This window comes from Lagopus leucura, unplaced genomic scaffold (assembly GCF_019238085.1).
Source record: "Lagopus leucura isolate 7727_CA_CO unplaced genomic scaffold, USGS_WTPT01 Super-Scaffold_100017, whole genome shotgun sequence".
Lineage (NCBI taxonomy): Eukaryota > Metazoa > Chordata > Aves > Galliformes > Phasianidae > Lagopus > Lagopus leucura.
Genome location: NW_024962271.1, coordinates 9762074 through 9789105, shown reverse-complemented (window position 1 = coordinate 9789105; position 27032 = coordinate 9762074). Strand labels below are relative to the sequence as shown.

General features: G+C 42.1%; 2 protein-coding genes across 2 annotated transcripts; one reads left to right on the top strand and one right to left on the bottom strand.

The window, feature by feature from the left end:
• Positions 1-339: 339 nt before the first annotated feature.
• ORC6 (origin recognition complex subunit 6) lies at positions 340-5953 on the bottom strand. Its single transcript, XM_042876886.1, has 7 exons — positions 5876-5953; positions 5629-5758; positions 5320-5483; positions 4251-4340; positions 3168-3280; positions 1749-1820; positions 340-1361 (listed from the first exon to the last, which is right to left on the bottom strand). The coding sequence occupies exons 1-7, from the start codon at positions 5938-5940 to the stop codon at positions 1189-1191; spliced, it is 807 nt and encodes a 268-aa protein (XP_042732820.1). The 5' UTR covers positions 5941-5953; the 3' UTR covers positions 340-1188.
• Positions 5954-6158: 205 nt separating this feature from the next.
• On the top strand, positions 6159-27021 carry VPS35 (VPS35 retromer complex component). Its single transcript, XM_042877024.1, has 17 exons — positions 6159-6208; positions 11300-11398; positions 12886-12982; positions 13796-13919; positions 15267-15449; positions 15876-16089; positions 16753-16836; positions 17303-17412; positions 19557-19653; positions 19738-19886; positions 20409-20616; positions 21123-21278; positions 21915-22037; positions 22570-22749; positions 23839-24078; positions 24758-24901; positions 26113-27021. Exons 1-17 carry the CDS (start codon positions 6206-6208, stop codon positions 26290-26292), a joined length of 2391 nt encoding a protein of 796 aa, XP_042732958.1. The 5' UTR covers positions 6159-6205; the 3' UTR covers positions 26293-27021.
• The last annotated feature ends 11 nt before the right edge of the window (positions 27022-27032 follow it).

Here is a 27032-nt window from a genome sequence, read left to right as displayed (position 1 = left end):
CTGCATGGTCTACAAAAAGCTAAAAACACCCTACACGCAGTCTGCAAGACACTGGAACAGAGTATGGGAAAACAAAACAGGTGGCCCCACAGGGTAATAGCTGAAGCTGGAGTCAGTGTCACCCAGGTAAGCAAGGAACATGCTAAGCAGTGAGGCATTTGGCAGACCATCAAAATACTGTTGAGAAGCTCAGATGGGAATGCTGTTTCAAATCTAAGTGCTCAGACAGGAGTTATTTCCCTTCATGCAAATAGCTAAGGAGTTTCTGGTTTTTTTTTTTTTGAAATGATGATTTATAAAAGTTAACTTGTTCATACAACTCAGACAGAAGACAAGAAATGGGCAGCAGAATTGGCTTGACTTTATTATAGTAACGCTAGTCCTGGACTGCTAAAGGTTATGATTTTTCTTTCAAAAATAGTTACTTTAAGTCCTACTCTGAATAGGTGGGATGAAAGTATAGGATGACACAAGTTGCCTCTAAGACCTATCGGTCAGGGCACTCCAGTTGAAGCTTATGCTCCTGAGATACAACAAAAAGGTCTGTGTCCCAGCTTCACTAGGTTCAAAATCCTCGTTCCCTGGATACCTTCCACAGATGGGTCCTCCTGTCTTACTTTGCCCCCCAGAAGTTTTACATACAACAAGCATGTGCATAAAAATGCACGTCTTAATGCAAAGCTTTTCCTTCCGATATCTTTATTGTTTCTTGGAACAGCTGGGCCCCATTTCATACACAAGAGACTTCAGTCCTACACAGGCATAAAAACTATTGTCAGTTCAGTGAATAAGTGTTTGACAGTTTTAAAAATTACTCAGTCTTCAATTCATCTGTTGTTTCTGCTGTTTAACAAGGCACAGTTGGTCTCCTCCCACTCTTTTTCATTGTCTACTGCCAGCTAGAGGCACAAGGACATGTGACTTATAATTTACTCACATTGAACATCGTATTGGAGTGTCACCTGCTGCTTGTACCAAGAAAAATGAAGCTGTCCTACCACCTAATGCTACATCTGCTCAAGTACCAGCCTGGCAAATAATTAAACATGCTTCTTCCAAAAATCACCTCAATTGTCATTTACTAAGAATAACTTTTAAAAACTAGCTCAAAAAATAAAATTAGCTGAATACCAGCCAGTCATCATTTGTATGCTACAGGAATTGTTAAGAACAAAAGGACTGTTAACATTATGAGCAAGCAGTAGTGATATTACAAGGTGGCACTATAGAAACAGTACCACTATTTGTCTCTTGTGCCTTAGCAGCATTTTCCAGGATTCTCCTTTTCCATTCTTCATAGTCTTGCTTTGTTTCAGTCTTTGGCTGTTTACATGGAATCTCATCATCATAATCTTCAGAACCTATGTTTAAAAAAAAAAAGGTAAGTACATGATGGGCCAGCACCAGCAATGTGTTGTTGGAAATAATCAGCCAGTGTACAGAGATCAGCCTATTCATGTACAGAGACCATTACTGCACTCTCAACTCTCTGGTTTCCTCATCTGCCCCCCTCCCAAGGCGGTCACCTTTTCACTTTTCTGGTTGAGTGTAAGAGTTAACTTTACTACAACTACTCAGTATAATAAACATTGTCCTTTTGCTGCGTTTAATTAGCCCTTCTATTATAGTAGATTGCAGAATGGTGTCAACCAATTTTTATTGCTTATTTTACAACTAAAATACTGCAAAGCAGCAACAAAACCCCAAACTACTCCGATAATCTTAGTTCACAGCTAAACACAACTTACTTTCTTTCTCACATTGCTCCAGGTCAGTCTGCTGGGTTTCAGATGTCTCTGCAGCTAATGGAATATCATCTTCTAAAAAACAAACAAACAAAAAAGTTAAGTTACTTTACTTCTGAATGATGTGGGATGAGTGATGTGGGATGTTATTCTACATCCAATTGTTCACGGTAGTGATGCCTTCCCCCAGTGCCCTCCCTTTGTGATGTATTCTTCCTTCCAGGTTGCTGCCTGCTGTGTTAGCATAGCTTCTTGTGCAGCCAGTTAGTGAATAGACTTAACTGATTGACCTGGCTGGAAAACAGCTTAGCAGGCAAGTGGTGTTTCCTCATCAAAAAGATTCTCTGTTAAAGACTGATAGCCAAACTGTATATGCAAAGGTGCCAGCACCCTCCAAGGCTTGCGAGGATTGGCTGGCTGCTTTATCTAGTGCTGCTGCTGCATGTGTAACCATAATCATCAGCTTTGTTCATATCAAAAAACACCTTGCTGCCATTCTTGATTATTCACAAAGCATTCTCCCTTCTGTACCATTTCCACAACTGCTTTGTTTTACAGATACCCACAGCACGCTGTCAATTTATACCTAACCTGAAAAAGGAACTCCTGTCTGCCTTGAAGCTGCTTTTGTGGTGGGATAATTTCTCTGTTGGCAGCTCCATGCCTAGCAAGAGCAGCTTTTGGTTTGGATTCAGGCAGCACACTCTAGAAAACACTGCAGTGTGAAATATGGAGGAGGAATACTGTCAGTGGGAGAGTGAGAATAAAAATCTGGGGAGGGAAAGAGGAGATAAACAGGAAGGAACAAAGATACAAGGACAGAAAGGAACATATATCTTCAATCTTTGCCCTATGCTAAAGAGTGGGGAGAGCTGGAAGTTCAGCAGCAGGTGAGAAAGACTCTTATGTCTGCCTGCTGTGTGTGGAGGCATGGTGTCAGGTAATGGTTGAATTACTACAAGGAGATCAAGGCTTAGCTGTGTGTTAATCCCTGTGAAGGAAAGGAAAACACAGGAGCGTCAATTAAAGCAACAGAGGTAGTAAAAGGTTTATGCTAATTTCCATATTATGTTGCTATATTAGACAGGATGAAGAAAGCAGGCAAGGATGAATCCAAAATGCTTTAGTGGTATGGGAGAAAGAGGGGATAACTTTTAGCAGCAGAAAATGTAAAGAACTGTAAGCATTAAGGAAGAGGAGAGGTACTGTGGGCCTTGTCATGTTCTCAACTGTTGTGACCTTCCCAGAAGCAAGGACTGTGAGTGGAAACAGGACTGAGGGAAACGCTGGAATGGTGGGCAGGTTTGACTGAAAGAAAGTAGTTGAAGTGACCGAAATGAAATCACCAGCAGAAATGCATGGGGACACTGTGAGCCTAGACGTTGGGTAAGCTGTATTACAAAGATAAGGTCAAAAACATACTGTTGAATTGCTGGCTTATCTTCTCCATCTGACTGCACAGGCGATCAAATATTGCTTTTTTTACTCCAGATATAGCCAACACCCTAGATTTGTCCACTTTCAGCTTCAAACACCTGTAACAGAAAATTAATTTATCTCTCAACAAGTATCACCCAGCCGAGATGATATTTATTACTCTATCAACACTGCCTTTGGGAAGGAAGAGTCAAGATGGATCTGGAAGTGAAGCCCACAGTTAGCTCAAATTATGAGAGGAAATTCTATCAGGAAAAGCTACTTCATAGGTTTCAAGGGAAGCAAGGCAACTACTCTTGTGAAGAACTGAATGGGACTGCAGTCAAAACATTTGTCAAGAGCTATGAAACTACACAACACCGGAATTGTTGACTGTTAAAAGGCACAATATTGAGAGGGAAAACATGTACGCGCAAGCAAATTCTTCCCAACTGTTAAATGTGTCAGGCTCTTCTATCAGCCATCTCCTGAGATGATGCTGGTCTAAAGCTGAGACAAATCCATCCCCCAAATGTTAGAGCCTGAGGATGGGATGGTACAGGTGCTCATAGGTAAGCTGGCAGCAGCCATTCTTTCATCTTGAGCAATATCTCACCAAGAGACATGCAGAACTTCTTGCTTTATGTCCAACACCAATCTACACTGACAAGAGAAGAAAGTTCAGGTTAAATCTGAAAATATTACTACTGTTATATTGGCTTGGTGGACTTCTTCAGCTACTATCAGGGATAACACATCCAAATGGAATTATCTGCTTTGTCAATCACACACCAGGAAAGGCAGATTTCATTTCTTCTAGGACAAGTAATTCAAGATCCTCTTCTGTACATCTGATGTAATACTTCTGTTCCCCCCTGAAAGCAAATGCAGTGTAGGCTGGAGATTTCCTTGTAAAAGGGTTCTTGTGCTAGAGATGTCTCCAGTTCCAGGAGTAGAGATGCAGAATGCAGTAGTAAAGAGCCTTCAGCCATGCTGAATCAATCAGTTGCTTACACTGCACGCACTATTTCTGTTGAATGTCTCACCAGGTATCTAAGCCTATAAAAGAACCCCTTACACTGTACTCACCTGCACGCAGTGAATAGTGCAGCTGCTATAAATAGTGGTTTTGAGAAATCAAGTTCCATTTGCTGTGCTTCAGGGAGGCTGGATTCATACCTAAAGAATAACAGAGTGATAGTTGTATAATGCATTTGCTTCAAATGAAACTTTTGAAATTAATTTGTCACATGGTACTCAGCAGTTAAATATTGGATATCTCAGTCCTTTGAAACCTGGTCAAGCACAAAAAGCTGCTACTGCTTTAGAGGAGATAAACAGACTGGGGAATAGAAGGGAATGGGAATCACTTCCTCTTTTTGATTTAAAGGTATTTTAAGGGAGAGATCTGAATCGAGGTATGTCAGTATAATTTCATTTGTGCTACCCATTTACGCTTGCTTTTATCTTTAAAATTACATGAAGAGATCTTTAGATCTGTCCTATTACAAAGGGTAGAACTATAGATTTTTTGATCTATATTTAAACCTTCACCTGTACAATACATAGTGGATGACATACTGGATATTCAGCAATGTGAAGAATTTAACTTATTGTTCACCTTTACCAGGCTGTTTAAGTACCACAGCGTTCACAGCCTTTGTTTCCCACCAGAATCCTCGGAAACCCCACCAACATTTAAACGTGCTCAGCAGCAGAACAGCACTGCAGAGCTTCTTCCCGACTGCTCTTGCTAAAGTAGATCTTACAGCCAGGTTTTAGTAAAATCTTTTGGATCCCCACTGAAGTGCTGTACCTCATGTTCTGACAGGTAATGTGCACTGTAAGAGATCTGCTTCTCCAGAATGGTTGTTTCTCCTGCCCGTTTCTTCTGAACTGTGCCATGAGCAGCAGCTAATTACAGTGCTGCAGGCACAGACACAAAGTCCTGTCTTTTTCAAACTGCTCTGAGCTGAAAAACTGGAACTTGGGCAGCGACTTACCGTGCTCCAGAGGCTCAGTCTTTCTAATGTGTTTTAAATAGGTAACGTGCTGTCAGTGCTAAGAACTCACCTCGTGGGCCTTTAGAAGCAGCCGCCCGCCCTTCTCCCCAGCCGGCTCCTCACCCTTGCGGGCACGGAGCTGTACAGCCGCTCACCTCTGCAGGATTTCCGAGGCCGCGCTCAGTGCCTCCGTGCAGCACAACTGCACCGCCAGCTCGCGCATCCCCAGCCGGGCGTTCACCCCCAGCAAACACTCCAAGGCCTTCACGGAGCTCTGGTACGCGGTCTTGTTCAAACCGGAGAGTTTAACAAAGGAGCTCTGTTCGAGATAAAGAAAGAACACGAGGATCGCCGAGGCTCCTCGCCGGCTCCGTACCCAGAGACGGCGGAGAAACTACGCGCCGCTTCTGACGGCGCTACGGCGGAGATCCGTGCGGGGCGCGGGAGGTTTGGGGCCAGCTCACCTTGCCGGCGGGGTGCTTGGCGCAGCGGGCCGCCAGCTCCAGGCACATCACGGCCAGGCCGCTCGCGGTCACGTGCGCCATCAGCCCCGCGCACTTCACCTGGGACAGCCGCAGGTACTCCTCGGCTTTCCTGCAAAACACCGCGGTGACGTCCGTAGGTGACCGGGCTGCGTGCCGGGCCCGGTGTACGCAGGGCACGCTCCTCCCGCCACCCCTGCCGATGCTCTCGAGCCCCGCACCGCGCTACCTGACGACGCGCGGCTCGCCGATCCCCAGCCGTACCGCCAGCCGCCGTACCACGCCGCGCTCCATCCGCCTCGCTCTCGATTCCCGCCCGCTGTGCCCGCGTCGCGCGGCTCCCGACCCGCCACCGGGCTCGCCGACCGACCGGTCCGTCCAGCCGTCAATCGTCCCCGCAGAGCCAATCGACCCGCAGAGAAGCGCTTCCTCGGCGCCGGCCAATGGAAGGGCGGCGGCGCGGCGGAGGGGCGGGGCGGCGCGGGCGGCGCAGTCACATGACGGCGCGCGGCGCTGCGGGGCGTTGCTGGTGGGGGCGGCTCGTGGCGGCGGCGCGACCATGGTGAGGGGCGGCGGGGTCGGCCCGTGGTGGTTGTAGGGCAGTGGGGGGGAGAGGGGAGAGCCCCGAGTCCCGCCGCCGCCGCCCTGAGGGCGGGAGTCGGCCGCTGAGAGAAGGCCCGGGGTTGGGCCGGGCCCGGGGGCTGCAGCTCGGGAGCACCGTCAGCGGTTGCGCGCGGCGGGGCCGTGCGGGGGAGGCGCGGCGGGGTCTGAGGGCTCTGGAGGCCGCGAGGCCGCTGCTCGGCGCGGGTGGGGCCGAGGCGAGGCGGGGCCGGGCCCCAAACGGCAGCGTGAGCCGCTGCGGCCGGGGTCTGGGGCAGGCCGCTCTGCAGCAGTTGTGAGTGCTTATGAAAGAACCTGGAGCGTGGAGTAGCGCTTACCGAGACGTGCTTCTGAATGCTCGGCGACAACAAAAGGACAGCTGTGCTTCCTGGCACAACCCGAGTTCATTGTATTTGCTGAGGCGTTATCCTCAGCAGCGTGTGCTGTGGCATCTCTGCCTGTTGGTCCGTCCAGCTGCAGTGTGAGCAGTGCTGGCCGTGTCTGCGCAGCGAGGCGTGGACATACTCGGTGCCACAAATGAACTGAAGCAGAGCTGTGCAGTCCCAGGGCTGCTGGGGCAGATCTGTGTTCTGACGTCGTCTGTGTGTTGGGTTGGATTTAATGCTGCATCCTCCAGAAGTGTGTGTGTGTGGCCGTGAATCCTGTCATGAAGGGGAAGTATTTGAATGGATAACAGGAAACGTGCAGTGTGTGCAGGTGGTCTGCCTCCCGAGTCACTGCCACAGGTACCTCATGGTTCCCAGCTGGCATGGCTCCCTTGTGTTTGTCACTTCCGTGTCTGCTCTCTGTCCCCTTCTTCCAATGCCCTGTGGTGCCTGATGGAGGAAGAGAAGACCAGCGCTGTGCTGGCGTGGTTCCCTCTACCAGATCGAGCTCTGCTGCTGTTTCCAGTGGCCATGCTGAAAGCAAAATGTTTGAACCTTAAACTAGAGTGTTGTTTCTTGCTGCTGTCAGTTATCTCATGACTAAACAGCACAGCCCCTTGATTCTTGTGGATTGCTTGTGCCTTCTTGTGGAAATAAATGCTATCTTAAACATGTGAAAAAGGTGTTCTTTAGTTTATCCTCAGACTTCTCCGTTGTGAGACTTACAAGTTCTGGTGTTGCAGAGTAATGCTTCTAATATAAATGTAAAATGCCTGTGCTTTCTTTTAGTTACTGCCAAGCCGTGCTGTGATGCTCACAGCAATCTGCTGTGTGTGATCAGGCTTCATAGCTAGGCCAGCTTCAGTCCTAATCTTCTGCAGCAAACCTGTTGTCTACCTTGGTTAAATGCTCCTTTTGCATGGGCAGTGATAGGGTGATTGATGTCCTCATGAAATTTGAAGGAGGTAGAGAAACTTGGGTAAGTCACTTCTGTTGTGGTACCAAACATGGGATGTGAGCAAACAGGAGGAGAAGTTGCATGGAATATTCTGGAAGCACATCTAAGTAATGATACTTAGGGTAGATAAAAAATACACCTTAGAACAGAAGCAAAATCTTCCATTTACTTGTGTTACCCATACCCTACATCCAGTTTTAGGTGTGTGCATTATCAGAGTACAGACAGCTTGGTAGGTTCTGCAGGCTTACCTTGATTTCTTTCGTGGTTTAATGCTCTAAGTTCTGTGGAGTGCTGCTGTTTGCTAGACTTCAAAGCCATCTGCACCCTGACCTGGGGTTTTTGCCACCTCCAGACTGCTGCTAAGCCTTAAATATGCAACAGACTGTGTATTAACTTCTTCTCGTGGAAATGAGTGTCAGAAATCAAGTAAATTATACACTGTAGGTTTAATGATAATGTTCTGTGTCAGCAGTAGCTGTTACTGTCGGAATGTACATGTCCAGAGCCATGTTTGCAGTACGAATTATCTTCCAGGTAACTGATGTTACCATGTGATCAGCCAGGCAATATGCTTCTTCCAAGCTAGTTTGGGGTTTAAATTTTTTCTTCCCCAAGGCAACTCAGCAGCATCAAACTGGCAGAAAGCACTGTGGGGTGTTAAGACTCAAGCATTTAAGTCAGGCTGGCTGCATAGTTGCTGAGAATTGTTATCTTGCGTTTGTGCAGTAGCTTATATCTTTCTGTGCTTGGTGCTGAGGAGGGAGGCCGTGTTGTGCCTTGATTACACAGCTCTGCTGCTTTTCTCAGGAGTCGATATATCTTCTACTTCAGGAGTTTAGATTGGAATAGGATTCCACAGAGCAGTTGTGTTCCTGATTAAATAACACTTGGAACTGACATGTAGGTTCTTGCTATGGAGTGGAAGGTACAGGACATAAACAGCTTTATTCACCATTGTATCTGGCACAGCAGCTGGTTCCCAGTTTGATAGGAGCCGTGTCTCCTCAACCTCAGCCGTGTGTGTCTGGCACGCGGTAGTAACCAGCTCACATGCAGACGTACCCTGTGCTTCTGAAGCTTAGAGCAGTAGGTAGAAAAGGGTCAGCTGGTACTTTCTATAGAGATTTCAAAGTCAGAATACTTGGGAAGGAGCTGGAACTTGTTTGGTAGCGCTGCTGTTCAGATGTTCACCCCTTTCAGAGGCCATGCTGCTACAGGCTGTGCCCCTTGGGCTGCCTCGGTTATGTTTGTTGCAGTCAGGGAAGGTTTTTTTGCCACTTGTGCAGCTGTAGAACACCACGATTGCCTTTTCTTTAGGTGCAGAAGTGCAGTACCTTCTACCTATCTTCATTTATTCCAAGTCCTATTGGAAAGACAAAATTACTCAAAGCCTTTGAAGAGTTTGTAGCTATGAATTGCCCCAGAGGTACAGCCACCTCACTGTGCTGCTCTGCCATATGCTTCAGTGCTGTGCGGAAGGCCCATGCTTTGTGATAAGTGCAGTCACTCTGATTAGCAGAGCTAACTTGCTCTGTTGACAAAACAGATTTGCTAATGGGTTATTGTTCATGGTTTAGCTGTTAGTGAGGTGCTGAGTTACAGTTGAAGAACTTCCACCCATAGCCTTCTGCTCCAAGCAGAACTGTCACCGAGGTTGGATCAGAGCAGCCTTGACTTCTCCCTGCTGGAAGAAGGGTGGAGATTCACCACCTGGTGAGATAGAACCAGGGCACAAACAACATTGTGTGGTATTGCCTTCTCTGTTGGGTAGTAGGGAAAACACACAGGAGAAGTTGTCTGTGGCTCTTGTGAGGGAGATTGCAGTTACAGGATAGGAATCAAGGGTAGTGGTGAATGTGGAAGAAAGGAGGAAAACATGGTATGCCAAGGCTGCAGTGCCCTACAGCTACTAAATTGGTGTTAAATTTAACTTCTCTATTTTAATGAGAACCCAAATTAAAATCTTGCTCCTTAAAAGATGCTTACGGGAACTCCAAGCACGAAGCATTTGAGAGAAGTGAATACTGGAGATAGTGGTTTTAAGAACATCAAGATGGTGTTGTAGTTGATGGCCTTTTAGATTCTTATCAAGATATTTGGTTACAGAGGGCAGGAGCCTTCTGAACACAGTGGAAGAGGAAGGGAACAAGAACCAAGAGTTGAGAAATTACTGAAGCTGTGGGCTCAGAGCACCAGCACAGGATTCTGTGTGCATAAATGGTATTTCTCAAGACCAGAGAAGGTGCAGTTGGGCCACAGTTCCAGTGCTTCTATCTGATGATAACTGAGGGGTGCCCTCTGAAACCAAACCCCCAGGCTGAGAGAGGCCAGGGGAGCTCTAATGAGATGCTGAGGGCTGGCCTAAGTGACAGCGGCGTGGTGGTGGTTCTTCTCTGGGTATGGGGAGTGGTACTGAATGCAGTGTGTGAGCTGCTGGGGCACTGTGAGGAAGCTGGGTATGGGTTTAGGTTGATGTAGACTTGAATGTCATGTGTAATGTAAAAGAAGGAAGCTCCACTGACCTCATTGATCTGGCAGAGGAAAGGAAGCAGCTGCAGGAGGGAGAGCCTGTTCCAGCTGGGCGGGGGGATGTGTAAGGCTGTAAGCAATGGGTCTAATTAATACACAAAATGCAGTATGACCCTTGATGAAGTTGACCCAGATGAATTTGTTTTGTATGGTGAAGGCCTGGAGCATTCTTATTTGAGGAGAAACAAAAGGAAGAGAGTTGCTGAGGAGGATAGGGGGCATGAGGAAATGATGATTCTCATTGGGTTTCTGTTACTTTCTGCAAGTCATCTTTACCTTCCATGAAGAGGTAATTGTACTTTATCCTTTGCTTATCTGGAGCTAGGCCTCAGCAGAGCTGTGTGGCTTGGATACTAGTTAGCTGATAGCTTGTGACCTGTGTGTGCAGAATACGATCTGTATGGTTGTGGTCTGGGCTTCATGCCTTGCTTTGATCTTCTGGCAAGGAGTAATGATGCTTGCCATCAGGGTGATGATGTCCATGTGTTCTCATGAACCTTCTTCTTGCCAAATACTGATGTTGTATTTTTGACCTGAAAATGCTGGTAAAGGAGGTAGAAGTTGACTGTTTTACCCTCTTGGCTCTGTGTTCTAGGAAATAACAATGCTGTCCATATTTATATATGAATAATATAGGCAGTCCATAACTCATCTTGTCCCTGCCCTCAAGTTCATAGACTCATAGAATGGCTGAGGCTGGAGAGGACCTTAAAGACCATCTAGTTCAAACCCCCTGCCATGGACTGGTTGCCATCCACCAGCTTAGGCTGCCTGGGGCTGCATCCAGCCTGGCCTCAAGCCCCTCCAGGGATGGGGCAACCTTGTTGGGCAACATGTTCCTGCAACTCACCACCCTCTGAGTAAAGCATTTCTTCCTTACATTTAACTTAAGTCTCCTCTGTTTAAGTTTAAAGCGATTCCCCTTTGCACAATCACTATCAGGCCGTGCAGAAAGTTACTCCCTTCAAGTACTGTAAGGCTGCAGTAGCGTTTTCCTGGAGAAAAGAAAGTTTTTGCAGAGTAAAGCTTTACCCCATAATTAATGAATATTTAGCTATTTGACAACTCTTAATGGTCGTGTTGCTGTGACACTTGCACTGTATTCTAAACTATGGGAGAACAGTTTGAATCAAGTCATAGGTAGATTCATTAAAATTGTTGTTTGTTTTCCTTCCAGCCAACAACACAGCAATCTCCGCAGGATGAACAGGAAAAACTCCTGGATGAAGCCATTCAGGCTGTGAAGGTGCAGTCTTTCCAAATGAAGAGATGCTTGGTAAGAACGTAACTTAAAAATGCAGTGAAGCTTCCCATCTGCTAGGAGTAAAATAGTAAATCAATACTAATCTGTAGTGCATTGAGGGAACTTAACTCCTTGTGTCTTTGTGTTAGAGCCTTTGCAAGTGAATGAGGCAGCTACTAAATGAGTGAGGGAGTCTTCAGTGTTCCTTAAATAGCTGTTGTTTGTTGTTTGTTGTTTTTTTTTACCCAGTATTTGACAAGATAAATTATAAAGGTGCACCTTCATTAGTTGGTGCTTCCATTTGAATCAGCTTAAACTGAGGGTGAGCCTGCCAGCTGTTACCAGTTCACTGCTCAAATGCACTCTATGTGCAGCTACACGATGAGAAATTGTTCTTGTCAGTGTTCAGTGTACTGTTGCTTTGTAACTGGAGTCTTTTCACGAGCTGCGGACTGTGAGGCTAATGTGTTATCTGCTGCTAAAGAGAACTTTTATAGGACTAATTGTAGACTGATGCATCAGTTCTCCTCTAACTGGAGAACAACATTGACTGGGGTTTCTGCTGGGATATTCAGCTTGAAATTGTAGTCAGTGCAGAGCATAGTATAATCACGTGAACGTTTCTTGGCTTTGAGAAGCTTTAGCTTTGTCTAGAGAATTATTTAGAGAAGCTGTTTAAAGCTGCAATGACAGAACTTAAATATTCCCATATATTTTTATTTTCATCTGGCTGGGCAAGCTAACTTTGTGGTCAAATGACAGTAGCAAGGAAGTCAATGCCTCTTCCAGTTTTCTGCTGCATGGAGTATTTTTGAAGTCTTGAAAGCAGTTGCCCCTGAACTTTCCACTTTTATTTGTGACTGAGTAACCATATGCTAAGTGTATAACCCTAGCCATTCCATCCACTGCCCTCCCAAACTTAATGCTGTTTTTAATGATGTGTTCAGTAAGTACATATAGATGGTAGATTGGAAGTTTCTTGTTTCCTGTGGTGCTATGCATTGTAAGCACATGCTGTATGTGACTCTTGCTTTCAGTAAGCTGTTATTGTTGGGTGAGGAGGGGAAAGGAGAAATCAAACAGTGGCTCCCACTGGCATTATGTGTGTTCTGAGTGCTGGAGGTTTCTTCATAAGATGTGAGAAAACAGGAGATGGGATGACTTAGGAGTAGTCCTGGTTTGCTTGCTGAATAGAACTTGAGTGATGGATGTGGATTTCTGAACAGGAAAAAATATTTTTTGATAATATAATACTTTATTGCTACAGCTATATCTTGTGCTTTCTAGCTGCCTTCAGCTTAGTTTGGAGGGAGGATGTAATGTAGGTTAGATACTAATTTATTTGAGTTAGAACTCTCACTTTCCTGATGTTTAGGTACTTAATGCTTGCATGTTGGGTTTTTTTTTTTTTTTTTTTTTTTTTTTTTGAAACCTATGCTTTAAGTTTTTTTTTTGTTTGTTTAAGTACTCTGGTTTCCTGGAGTTATTTGTGATAGACTGTTGTTTTACCTCCTCTGAAGGACAAAAACAAGCTCATGGATGCTTTGAAACACGCGTCCAACAAGCTTGGTGAGCTGCGGACTTCTATGTTGTCTCCTAAGAGCTATTATGAGCTCTGTATCCTTTGAAGGTTAAAGGAACAAGTGGTTGCTGAATTTGGAATGAAATGTTCACATGCTCTTTTTGTTGTTTGTGGTTGTTCAGTTGCCATCTCTTTTCTCACATTCTTGTTAGCACTTCTCTACTAATTATCTGGATGTATAATAAGAGAATATCCAGTTGTTTGCTCACTGTTTGAAGTTATTTTCCCTTTGGTGTGAAGAAGGTCTTTAATGTCTTTTGTATCTTTCATTGTGAGTCTTCGGGAGTCTAGGTCTATAAGAATAGTACCTCTATAAAAAGTTGTGCTTACTGTATGCTACCCAAAAATATCTATAAAACCAACTTACTTTGCCTTTTTGTTTTCACAGAATCTAGCCCTAAGTCAAGTGCTGTAATCTATGCACTTGTCTGTCGTCTTGTACCTGAATGACAGGAGGCTTTTCATGAAGTTTGAGAATTGAATGTGAATATATTTGAAATTGCTTTCTTTGTGCCTGCTGTTGAGGAAGTTGTTCTTCTGTACCACGTTGTATGCCTTCTTAGTCTAGATATTCTGATCCATCACATTCACTTGTTAGCTGTTTTAACTGCTTGTATTTCTTGCTCTTTTCTAATATGCTGAGAATGGAAATTGAAGTTTAGGTTTATTTGGTACTCTTAATGCCAGTAGTGATGAATTTTTCTGAAGTGCTACCTAGTTAGGCTTGACTTGTTTAAAACCTATGATTGTATTTGAACAGCATCTTTCCTCTTTGGTGTGATTGAACAAATTTCTCTCTAGGTCTGTTGTAGATGCTTTGAACTAAAATCCTTAACTAAGAGAACAAGACATGGCAATTTCTGATGAGCTACACTACTTGGAAGTCTACCTGACAGATGAATTTGCCAAAGGAAGGAAAGTGGCAGACCTTTATGAGCTAGTACAGTATGCTGGAAATATTATTCCAAGACTGTAAGTGTATATGTGTTTGGCATTTTCTTAAATAAAAATGTCAGATAATGGTCAATATCTGAATTCTGATAATGGGCTGTATTCTTGCTTGACAGCAAGACTTGCTTGTAAATGTTACAGCTGCATATCTTAAGAGTGGATTCCTATGAGATTTAGGCCAAGAGTGCAACTTCAGAATGTAGATTGTTCCTGCCAAGATCTTATTTTTGCACATGACTGAGATGGAAACACTTTTTAGTAAAGCATACTTGGAGTAAAGAGCTGGTCAGCACAAAACTAACCAAGTTGTCCGTTCTGCTCAGTGAGATTAACAGCACATCTAGCATTTTTTTTTTCCCAGTGCTACCTGTTAAGTAACTTGTAGCTGAGGGTCTAGGTCTTTGAGCTGCACACAGAATAGGTACTTCATAAGCATCTGTCTCCTAGTGGTGAGTAACCACAGCTTAGTCTTTCTAAATGTAGTTTTTAAGTAAATGTGCTAGAGGTAATACTGAAGGGCTTATCTTCAAATGTGTCGCTGTAGGGCTAGAGTGGACCTTCGAGATACAAAGACTTCAGAAGTTTCTGTGCTAAGTAAAATTTTATTTTTGGCATTCACAGTGGTGCCAGGAAGGGTCTCTGGGGTACCAGGCTCATGCAGATTGGGTGATTTGGAGTAATGCCACTATGTCTTTACCTCATCATAATCATTTGATTTTTATTCTTACCTATTTGATGTAGGCTATGTTTCTCTCTGGTGAACCCTTCTGGTGCTCTCATGAGTTAGCAAAGCTTGCAGAGTTGAGGCTTCTGAGCCAAATATTTGCATGTTCTGAGGATTGTAAGGGTGGGGTGTTTTTTTTGTTTTGTTTTTTTTTTTTTTGTTTTTTACTTTTAAGTTGTTCCTTGTACGCTTTGCTTAATACAGAGATAGGAAGGACTAAGTGCAGGTGTGAGCATTTCTGAGGAGTGTAACACCTTTTATGCTAAACTACAGTGTGAAAGAGGTTTAATGCTTCACCATTATACATACCTTATCTTTGTGCCAGAGTTACTTTCCAGTCCTGCAGGGTGTTGTAAGTGTAGACAAGCAGTAATTCACTCCGTGTGTGCTGAGCATGTATGCATTCCTTGTGCAAAAAATTGTAATGAGGTAAATCAGCTTTTCAGACTTACTGTGTTCTGTAGCAGAGGAGAGCAGGAGTTGAAAGCTGGCAAAATATCTGAAGTTATGGCACCCCGGTACCTGGATGTCATCTAACTGCTTTCTGCACTTTGGTAATGCTGTCAGGATTGAAGTGGGCTGTTGCCTTTAAGGTATTTTAGTGTTATTTGACAATTTGTTGCTCTGTTCTGTGCCTTCTGCAGGTATCTCCTAATAACAGTAGGTGTTGTATATGTCAAGTCATTTCCACAGTCCAGGAAAGATATTTTGAAAGACCTGGTGGAGATGTGCCGTGGAGTACAGCATCCTCTTAGAGGCCTCTTTCTTCGCAACTATCTCCTGCAGTGTACCAGGAACATCTTACCAGATGAAGGCGAGCAAGCAGAGTAAGACAGCACATAACTTGAAACACAAGTTTTTTTTAAACAGAACGTAATTACATATGTGACATGACTTCTTTGGGTTTGAAAGAGGTGGATATCATCTATGGTTTGGGTTGGAAGGAACCTTTAAGGTCATCTAGTTCCAACCCTCCTGCTATAGGCAGGGAAACCTCCCTGTAGACCAGGCTGTGCAAAGCCCCATCCAGCTTGGGCTTGAATGCTTCTAGAGAAGGAGCATAAGTTAAAAATTCTTGTCAAAACTGAATTCTGTTAATTTGGGAAGGGAATTCTTAAGGTTTCCTTATTTAAGTGAGAATGTGAACTGTTCTTATGAACGTAGACATCCCACCACATGCTTCCCCAACCTTTTATCTTAAAATCTGGGTAGACAGAAAGCTTTTCATATTCCTAACCTGTTCTCAATTGCAGTGAAGAAACCACTGGAGACATCAGTGATTCTATGGACTTTGTGCTGCTGAACTTTGCTGAGATGAACAAACTTTGGGTGCGAATGCAACACCAGGGCCACAGTAGGGACAGAGAAAAGAGAGAGCGGGAAAGGCAGGAACTGAGAATTCTGGTAGGAACCAACCTTGTTCGCCTCAGTCAGCTGGAAGGTGTTAATGTGGAACGATACAAGCAGGTAGGATGACTGTCCACACTTTCCAACCTCTGCTGTTTTTTCCCCATGTCAAACCAGTTTGGGCTTCCAGATAAGCAGGTTGGGAAGAGTTACAGCTGTGCTAAAAGCTTGGTAGTCATGGCACTTCTAGAACCGCTTTTCACTTGAAACTCGGAAAGCTAGTGAAACTGTGTGATGTGTTGAGAAGCTAAGCTAAAGACCTTACTCATGGATTTTTCCTATAAACTTTTTCAGTAGGATTGGCATGAAGTTTTGACTTCATTTTACTGATTCCCATAATAATAATAATAATAATAATAATAATAGGTGGGTTTAAGAGAGATGTGCATATAGAGTATTCTGTAGTAGACTTCACAACTTCTTCTAAGTTATGCCTTCCAAAGCATTTGGGAAGAATTGTTTGTTTTGTGAAAGGATAGCCAGCAAAACTTAATATTCTTGCCTAAAAAAGACTTGCATGTTTTGAATTAGTACCATGTGCCAAAGGGGCATCTGACTGGGAGTGGAAAACTTTTTCTCTGAACACTTAGACTTTCTGATAAAGTCTTTATGTAAAGAAAAGCCAAGAAGTGTTAGAAATACTGCTCTACTTGGATTAAATGCATCTATGAGTATAAACTTCAGGACTGTAAAAACACTACAGGGCTGTTCTTCTTATTACAGATTGTTCTGCCTGGAATATTGGAGCAGGTTGTAAACTGTAGAGATGCTTTAGCTCAGGAGTACCTCATGGAGTGTATCATACAGGTGAGCTACTTAAATTCAGTTGTGTTATTAGTTTTGAACACAGGGATAATTATTTCTGTGCTTTTAGTCAGGTTCGGAGTATTTTTACTTCTTCCTTATGAACTGGGAAATTTCTTCAGTGGTACTCTTTCTCATTGGCTTGATGCATACTAGTTTTCACCAGGTGGACAGAGTGGAGTGGTATCCATTTTGTGCTCCTTCTGTTGCAGAAGCTGGTAAGCTATCTGAGCAACCATGCTTGCAGTAAGAATGATGATAGGTAGCCAGGCCTTCAGGTTACCAATTTGTCTTTCATCTTTTGCTTTACATATTTGCTAAGACAAGATCAGTTTGGGAAACCCTAGAACAGTCATAGGACTGTATTTAATGTGTGGTATTTGCTTTTCAATAACTATTTGGTTTTACTGCTGTGTGATAGTGGGCAAAGTCAGTTAATAACTTGATGATTACTGGTCTAAAATTTCAGGTTTTCCCAGATGAATTTCATCTCCAAACCTTGAACCCATTTCTCAGAGCTTGTGCTGAGCTGCACCAAAATGTTAATGTGAAAAATATAATAATTGCTTTAATTGACAGGTAAGTGATTGGGGAGTGTGGAAATTGGCTCAAAATGAAGTGTGTATTGCACATGCAGATGATAACTCTTAGCAGTTGAAAGCTTTCAATTTTTCATATGTTATTCATGTTTAACTTTACTGTATTTTTATCACCTGCAATTAAGACTCTGAAGAATATTATTCATGTAGTTTCTGTTCTCTGGGCTCTGCTTTAGCGGCTTCTAATGTGTCCTACTTTCAAGGACAGATTAAAAGTTCAAAAGCAGATGAAGCCAGGCAACAAGTTATTGACCAGCTTTGTGTTTTTGAACTAGAGTGGCAGCAGTATTCTGATTTGACAACCTCTTCAGAAAAGAGCTGGTAGGAAGCAGAACTACTTTATTGATTCTTATTTTGGGGAAATACTGCTTTTAACTGCTTGCACTGAATTAAAATATTAAGGGAGCAATCTCAACTGAAGTTTTTATTTGTATCCTGAATGGAACCAACACCGATGACAACGAGTACCTGTACTTTCTTACTGCAGAAAGATGCACTTAGGATAAGATCATTAACCTTGAAGCCTCAAAAAAACCTTCTTGCTTTTGCACACCAATGTACGCCTTTGTATAACTGGTCCATTCATACCACTGTAGGAAGTTCAGTTACTGTAGGGACCTCTTGCTAGATTTACATGATCATGTAGCAATGTAATTCTTGCATAGAGGCTTTCATTTTGTACCTTCTGCTGTCACATTTATTTGCAGGACTTGAACAACTTTGGTATTGCCTCCACAGTAAGTCTTCTGTTCTTACTCTTACAGATACTCAGTGGTAAGGAAATGAGTGGCAGTGGACCTGCTGTGCTTCTAGGCATATCAGTACTGTGTTGGCTGCTGTTAGTGTCTTCTGGAGCCCTCTCATTCAGAGATAGGATAGAAGAGAGGTGGTGTGATTATCTTCTTTTGTAATTGGTCAGTTTTTTGTTTAGGACTGATGTTACTCTGAAGGACAGCAGTGTTATCAGATATTTCAGTCAATGCGTGTGATGAAAATCTTTTGTTTTGCTGTTGTTTGGAACAATTATGCAGTTCAGAACTGTGCAGTTATGACTTAGATATGTTCCACGCAGGGTTTGCTGGTTGCATTTCTCATCTTGATTTCTGGCATGAGGTAGTTGAAACTGGGCATGAACAAAGCAGAGGAGCTCGTGAAGCTTTAGCCTCTATTCCCATGAGGCTTTCCTGTTTAAGGAGTCTTTCTGAAAAGACTTGTTGCTTTGAGGTCTTTCTTGACTTACTGTGCCATTCACAACTTCTAATTATGCTGCCATCTGCCTGCAGCATGATGGTATTTGGAAGCCTGTCAGCCTCACATTTTGAGTTGTTCAAAGAAACTGTCTTGTCCCTTTGAGAAAAGGCAGTAATTTTCCTTGTCTTTAGAAAACCTTCTTGTTCCCAACCCGTCAAAATGTGAGTAGTTTAATGTTTTCCCTGGCAGTGAGGTTTTATTGGTGCTTAAGCCTGTTCTTACGTATCTTTATTTCAGAGCAGAAGTTTGTGAAGAATTAAGTTTTTAAACTCTGTGAGAAATAATCTTAGAAAGTTTAAATAGGTGATTTTTCCTAAATATTTTGTAGATCTTTCTGTAACTCAGGAAAGAGCAATCTCTTAACTTTGCTTTTATGGAGGAAAAAAAGTCATCTACTCCACTTCAAATTTACTTTGAACTTTGCTCTTCATAGGCAGTGGACATCCCAAACATGTTGATCTATAATTCTTTTGGAAACAAGGAGTAGTTGAGTCATAGTTCAGTTCTTCTTCCTCCCTCCTCTGGAGACCTTTTAGCTGAAAATGCTATTGGATGTTCAACACCACTGTGGAACATCTGCTGTTCCATCAGGCTGTTCTGTAACTTTTTCTCTGCTGCAAGGAGCAATCAACTTCTAGGTGAAGAGCACAGATTTGAACCTACGTTGTTCTTTCTTCATCTTGCTGTCTATCAGCACTCTTTTCTAGGACAGATATTTACTAGCCTCGGTGGTTGATTGTGGCCTCTGACTCAGATGAATTTCCTTTTTGCTTTTAATAAAGCTTGCATGTATACCTAAAAAGCTTACTTTTTTCTTCTAGTATCTTACTCTGACCAGTGTCTTTTGTTTTTTGTTGTTGTTGTTGTTACCAGGTTAGCTTTATTTGCGCATCGTGAAGATGGACCTGGTATCCCAGCAGATATCAAACTGTTTGACATCTTTTCACAGCAGGTTGCTACTGTTATACAGGTATGCTGGGAATTCTTGCGTGCAGTCTGTTCTTTTTGCAAAGTTATGTGGTTTTGATCAACTCAGTGCTGTCTTAAATTTCAGTCTCGTCAAGACATGCCCTCAGAGGATGTGGTATCCTTGCAAGTTTCTCTCATTAACTTAGCTATGAAGTGCTACCCAGACCGTGTTGACTATGTTGATAAGGTGTTGGAGACAACTGTAGAAATATTCAATAAACTTAATCTGGAACAGTAAGTAAATATTATGTTCTCTCTGGAGTAGTAGCTGCCCTCAAATCTTGACTTCTACATTGTATTTTTTTAAGATGAAGAGGCCTGGTTTAGATTCTACATCTTGGTGCAAGAGCCAAGCTGTGGAAGTTCATGATAAGCTACAATGGGGGAAAGCCTGACTCACCAGGATTTACTTGTCTGTGCATAAATCTCCCCATGTAGCTGTACAGATGCACAGTGTTGATGCCAAGCTTTGTGTAGTCACTATCTGTTCTTTCCCTTACAGCCCTCTGGAGTTTTCCTTTGGCTGAATTAGCAGCCACAGTTTGTTCCTGCTGTCAGTGGCTTTAAAATTTGTAATTCCTGCTGTATATCCCAAAGAGCAAGATACTGTTTTTGAGCCTTTATCTTTCTGATCTTCTTTGCTGTGGGTTGCTTAGTTGTTATGGTCTATATCAGAGTTGGTACTGGGGCAGATTTAAGTCTGCCTACGTATGTAAGCTAGTAATTAATTGTGGTCTCACATGTATTTTCTTTTAGTATTGCAACAAGTAGTGCTGTTTCAAAGGAGCTGACCAGACTTCTGAAAATCCCTGTTGATACTTACAACAATATCCTGACAGTTTTGAGACTAAAACATTTCCACCCCCTGTTTGAGTACTTTGATTACGAGTCCAGGAAGAGCATGAGTTGTTATGTGCTTAGCAACGTGTTGGATTATAACACAGAAATTGTGTCCCAAGAACAGGTATGATAAAAGCTTACTTACTTGCAAATTCTGGATATCTTAGCTACTGTTTGAAGACTTGAAAACATTCTAAGGGATCTCACGTAGGTTATGCTTAGATTCTGTTCTTGTCTTCCCCATTTTATTAGCCCAGATTTTATCTGGCTTGATTATTTTTCTGCCCGAGTTCTCAGATATCTTGTCTTTATGTATCTTGTTTACCTCATCCTAGAAACTACTTCTTAAGCTTTAACAAAGATCTTGATTTTTTTTCCACCTTGAAATTTGGCCTTTTACCTGAAGAAGGTTTGAATAGTGAATCTGAATTTTGTCAGTACAATTATTCTGTCCCTCTATGCAGAGAGGGACTCTTCAGCGTGTAAGGCAAGTAAGTCTTAAAGCATCAACAGTTAACATGTTCTTAGTCCTTTGTCAGGACTATGAATGGCTGTAAAGACACTTCCAGTTTCTATCAACATATGTTCATAGACTACTCAAATTTAAACAGCTTATGTTGCCTTTAACAGGTTGATGCTATCATGAATTTGGTATCCACGCTGATCCAGGATCAGCCAGATCAACCTGCTGAAGACCCTGACCCCGAGGACTTTGCTGATGAGCAGAGTCTTGTTGGAAGATTTATTCATCTTCTGCGTTCAGATGACCCTGACCAACAGTATAAGGTATGGCATTAGTGCTTCTGAGTGTGTCTGTGTTCTGTGAAGTGTCAGATTTTGCATTATTTACTATAAAAGATTGATTGGAGCTTGAAGCTGCTCTGGCGCTACCAACTCAATACACAACATCATGCAAAAGTGTAGAAAGCTGCTTACCTAGAAGTAGTGTGTTAAGGTGCAATTCGACTAGCCTTCTAACTGCTTCATATAACCATCTATCTCAAAAGCATTGAGTGAAATTTGGTTGACTTGTTTTATTAAACTTAACTGCTTTATAGTTTTTACAGGCTATTATAGCAAAGGATGGTCATTTTTTTTTTTTTTTCTGCAGTCTGTGTTACTCTGAGAATAGAAGGTATCTGATGCAGGTTCTAAATGTGAGCCCAGGCAACTTCTGTCTCTCTACCCAATCCAGAATGTATCTGTAGTTAATACAGTATGAGCATTGCCTACTGCTTATTAAGCAGTTACAGGAAAAAGTTTTGTCACTCAGTACACGAAAAACCTGCAGATACTGCACAAATGTAATTAATGTTAAGCAGTTCATATGTCTTCCTGCTCCACAAAGTGCAGATTGTTGTAGATGCAAATGACGTGATATTTTAAAGAATTCTCTGAGCTTCCACTGCTTCTGTTTTTCAGATCTTAAACACTGCTCGAAAACACTTTGGTGCAGGTGGGAACCAACGTATTCGTTTTACGCTGCCACCGTTGGTTTTTGCAGCATACCAGCTTGCTTTTCGCTACAAGGAAAACTCCAAAGTGGTGAGTTGGTCTCTGGATGTCTTCTGTGTACTTGTTTCTTTTTGCTTGCTTCTTTAGAGGAGCAGGGAGCATTTTGTCTGGCTGCAGCTAACAGTGTGTAAAAGCTTGTTTGTTTTTTTTTTTTTTTCCCCCCCTCAAGGCAGATTGCACAGTCATCTGCTGATTGCATTCTTTTAACTACTGCTCAAGTTACACTAAAACAACTCTTCTTCAATTTTTGTCTCTTAAATGCTTTCTAATTGAAAGTAATAGCTTAAACATGCATTTCCCCTTACTGCGGGGTTGTAGAGCGAAGAAAAAATGTTTGTTAAAAGCACTCTTGAAATTGGATGTCTTGAAATTCCCTTGCAATGGTTTTGTTAAAACTTGCTGAGATCCATGCAGTTCTGTGAGGCCCACATATACCACCCCATTTCAGTAATTGTCTGACATCCAGAAGGGAACAGATTGGAGTGCTTAACACAGTTTGCTACAGTTCATATTTTCTCTTACTGCTTTCTTGTTCAGTCTTTAACTTGTTTTACTTCTCTAGGATGACAAGTGGGAGAAGAAGTGCCAGAAAATCTTCTCATTTGCTCATCAGACCATCAGTGCTTTGATCAAAGCAGAGCTGGCAGAGCTGCCTCTTCGTCTCTTTCTACAAGGGGCGCTGGCTGCAGGGGAGATTGGCTTTGAGAATCATGAAACTGTGGCCTATGAATTCATGTCCCAGGTAAGTGTCCAGCTGTCCTTTGCTGTCACTGTCCTGTGCTACCTTAAATTTGATTTGGATCAGTTTTCTGAACGTTGAAAATCTAGCACGATTAAAACATCAAATATTGCAGCAAATACTACTAGGTAGAAACTCTTAACTTCGTTCTTGCTTCCCAGGGTTCTGTGTAATTGAGCTCCATTGATAATATTTCGAGTATGCAGTCTGACAACATGTGTTACGTTGCAATGCTGCCACATCCTCACGCGGTTGGTTTGCAGGAGGAGTGTGGCTTTCTCAATGTAAAATGCTTTTTCATTGCTTTTAAGACCATTTTCCAGCTTCTGTAGCTCATTGTACTGATCTTAGGTACTCTTGGAAGTCCTGTAAAATTTGTGGCGTTCACAGCTGTCACGCTGGTCCTTATTGATAACCATCTTTTTGTTGAAAGTCATTAAATTATTTCCAAGTCTGCTTTACCTGTGACTTAAGCTTTTCTCCCACTTGCCCACATTAGATGAAGAACTGACTTACTAATGCTATCCGGATTACAGGCCTTGTTCTAATCTTTCCTCATACTGCTACTAAGGCATGTTCTTAAACTGAGTCACTGATAGCCCCCCGTCTTTACTCACTGTGGATCAGTTGCTATTCTGACACAGCACAGTCCTGATGGACCTTATGTGCCTTACCTTAGAAATAGTTTGAGATTTCTTTAGTGGTACGTTCTTTTTCTGAAGACACAGCAGCAATGTAAACATTTTCCTGACTGTCAGGAAACCTGACTGGTCAGTAACCTACCACTTAAGCTTTTGCTGTGCTGTTTTGCATTTCAAAGGATCTTTGTTAATGAATATTTCTGTTACTGAAGTTTCTTATTTGAACAGATGCCTGAAACAAGGAGAAACTCTATCTCTGTTTTTAGAGAACCATACATGTTTTCTATGACTATTTCAATAACTTTGTTGCAGGACACGCTTCTGGTCTGTGGTTTTGACTAGATGGTGGCAGTCACTATGAAGTGTCCAATTGTTTTTTTGTTATTGCAAGTGTAATTCTTTTTATATTGTTCTGAAGCAGTAATTAAGATTTGCCTTCTTCTCTGACTAGGCTTTCTCTCTGTACGAAGATGAAATCAGTGATTCAAAGGCACAGCTGGCTGCAATCACATTGATAATTGGGACGTTTGAGAGGATGAAGTGCTTCAGTGAGGAGAACCATGAGCCGCTGAGGACTCAGTGTGCGTTGGCAGCCTCTAAGCTCCTTAAGAAACCAGACCAGTGCCGGGCTGTGAGTACTTGTGCTCATCTGTTCTGGTCTGGCCGAAACACTGACAAGAATGGAGAGGAGGTAAGAATTAAGGGACACAGCGCAGCACATCCTACCTCAGTGATGTAGCTGTGTCTTCCTTCAGAATGCACTAGCTTCTAAAGTGAACACAGTGTGATCAGGCTTGGCTGGACTGTGTTCCAATATATGAAGCTTCTAAATCTTACAGTGTGCATAAATAGAGAATTAAAAAAACCTCAAGCTTAAAAGTTTGTGATTGTCAGCTAGTTTAAGGCTGGCTCAGAGTAATCTCCTGCATTTTACACATCTCTATAGTTGTTTGCACATGAATCAATGAACTCTGAAGGTACAAATTGTTGAATTCAAAGATAAGAAGGGGTGCTTTTCCCACATGAGCAACAGCACTTAGGAACATTTGTTTGAAATTTGTTTCACAAGCTACGTGTTAGTGTACGTATTGTAGTGTAGGTAGTGTACAAATTTAGTTAGGTACATGAAGGCTTTCAACAACTGTTTGTTATTGCCTGATTTACGGAAAGCTTACCCAAACTGTTAAAATCGAGAAGGGTACAGTTTTAATGGTAGGTTGTTCTGCAGTTTGTGTCATTCTCTACAGTTGTTTTTGTAATGTACCCCTGTGAAATGCTATCTATGTGTTGAGGGAAGAGATGTTGGTTCTCCCTATTCTATTTCTTATATTATTTTATTCTATTTCTTGTAACTTTATTTTTCCTTGTAGCTTCATGGAGGAAAGAGAGTGATGGAGTGCCTGAAGAAGGCTTTAAAAATAGCAAATCAGTGCATGGACCCTTCTCTGCAAGTCCAACTTTTCATAGAAATTCTCAATAGATACATCTATTTTTACGAAAAGGAAAATGAGGCAGTGAGTAAAAATGCATTATTCATTAAATCTGTTTTCTAATACCTGTACTCATTTATACCCCGGATCATGTCTGCTTAGTGTGCTAAATAGTAATACTAAGTGGTCAATTTTTGGTATGCTAGTAAAATACAATGCTCTCCATGTTGTAGAGATAACTTCTTTCATAGGAAAGAAAATCACTTGTAATCTAGTTCTGAATTTAAATTGCGAGACTTGGATACATCTACTTTTATTAGGTCAAAACTGACTATGATTTAAGATCTTACTGTATTTTCATTTAACTTCAGAGGTATTTAACTTAATGTGCACTAAGGGAAATAAAATTCTTAGAGCTATTCAAGGTCACTGCTTAGAGTGCTGCCAAAGGTTGGTGTAGACTTTAATCTCACTGGTGTGATGTCTTGCGTGCCAGCCTAAGTTTCACCTGACATCTGAGATAATGGTTGCAGCATACTCATTGTTTAGTTAGCATGTAGCTGGTAAACTTCTGAAGTTCCTATGTCACCATTTAGTGAAGAACAGATGTTAATAACTTATCATGTAATTCTGAGAGCACATCTGAAGAGATTTTAGGGATATGATAACTTCCAGCAGCAGAACCAATTTCCAGCTACTACAGTAGTGTTGGAGTTGTTGGATCTGTGGATTGAGGCAAAACGCTGTATTTCAAGGCACTGAGCACATCTGTAAGAATGTGATACAGTGGCAGTCTGCAGTGCATTTTGTGCTTTGGTGTACTGTGTAATGCTGGATTTGTTGCCATAGATAGCTATACTTTCCTAAGCTGTGACTTGGTTGCTAGGAATAACTTAATCTGATGCTACCATCCTGACTTCTACAGGAGACAGGTTGTCTAGACAGTCTGGTTGTGTGCTTTATTTGTTTAAAGTTATTAACGTTTGTAATGAATAAAGTGAAGAGAAATGCTGTGTTAAGTTACAAATCTATAGGTTTCTTCACTTGAGAGGCTGTTCATATTGGCTGGAGTTGGGGGGAGCTTTCACAAAATTCTGAAACCTGAAGTATTGTGCCTGCTAGGAGGAGCAAGAGAAGGTGCAGAATCCAGCAGTTTGTCTGCATATGTTATCAATAATAACTGTAAGAACTGTCCATAAACCAAGGGAAGTCTGTCTGTAGTCTGTTAAAACTAATATTTATGTGTTACACAGAGGTCTTGTCAATTATTTTGTTGCTCATATCTTCTCCTGCAGGTGACAATTCAAGTTTTGAATCAACTCATACAAAAGATAAGAGAAGATCTTCCAAACCTCGAATCTACTGAAGAAACAGAACAAATTAACAAACACTTTCACAACACACTGGAGCACTTGCGTCTGAGGAGGGAATCACCAGAATCTGAGGGGCCAATTTATGAAGGTCTTGTTCTTTAAAGGAGATACGCACTGTACTTATTTCTTTTCATTTACATACCATATGGTTTGTTTTGTTGTTTTTTTTTTAAAGATAGTTTCATAGATTGTGCCTTTCAGAAATGTCAAGTTAACATTCACGTGCTCAGTCTGGCACTTCAAACACTTGTGTTAAGTACTCTAACGAATTTGAAAGGTTGGACCAGCAACTACAGGTTTCTTCAGTTAGCATGGCTGAATCTTTCTTTGGAATCTATGTGACATGGTAGGGCTCTTCTGTTTTTGACTTCTCTTGTCTGTTTGCTGTTGCTTCTGTGGCACTAGAGTTCTAAACTGGCAGTGACTGTCATCTGAAACTGTGATCCTTGCAGAGCATCAGACTTTTGGGATTATTGTATGTCAGGTTCTGCTTGTGCTTTTCTTTTAATGCAAGTTAAGACTAAGTGTAATGTTTTTCCCTAAAAACTAGAATATATTAATGCATGTTTGGAGAGTTTTAAAATACCATGTTCAAAAACAGAAGCTATATTTTGCATATTAAGGCTCTGTGACATTCAGTGAGAGCCAGTACCGTGCACAGGGAGTATTTATCAAGATAATTTTGTTCCAAATAGTATAAAAATAGAGAAATTGCAATCTATATAGATATGTATAACCTTCATTACTGTAAATTTAGGGGAAAATGCATTACACCAGTTTATTCCGTATCATGATTTTTGCACCAGTGAAACAATAAAATTGCTATTAACACCTGTTGTTTT

Coding starts and splice junctions, on each gene's coding strand:
- VPS35 (XM_042877024.1), top strand. Junction 17,413..19,556: donor ATAATTGCTTTAATTGACAG/GTAAGTGATTGG, acceptor TGTTGTTACCAG/GTTAGCTTTATTTGCGCATC. Junction 22,750..23,838: donor CCTATGAATTCATGTCCCAG/GTAAGTGTCCAG, acceptor TTCTCTGACTAG/GCTTTCTCTCTGTACGAAGA.
- ORC6 (XM_042876886.1), bottom strand. CDS start 5,940: ATGGAGCGCGGCGTGGTACGGCGGCTGGCGGTACGGCTGGGGATCGGC. Junction 5,759..5,875: donor GGCGAGCCGCGCGTCGTCAG/GTAGCGCGGTGC, acceptor GGTGTTTTGCAG/GAAAGCCGAGGAGTACCTGC. Junction 5,484..5,628: donor CCAAGCACCCCGCCGGCAAG/GTGAGCTGGCCC, acceptor TATCTCGAACAG/AGCTCCTTTGTTAAACTCTC.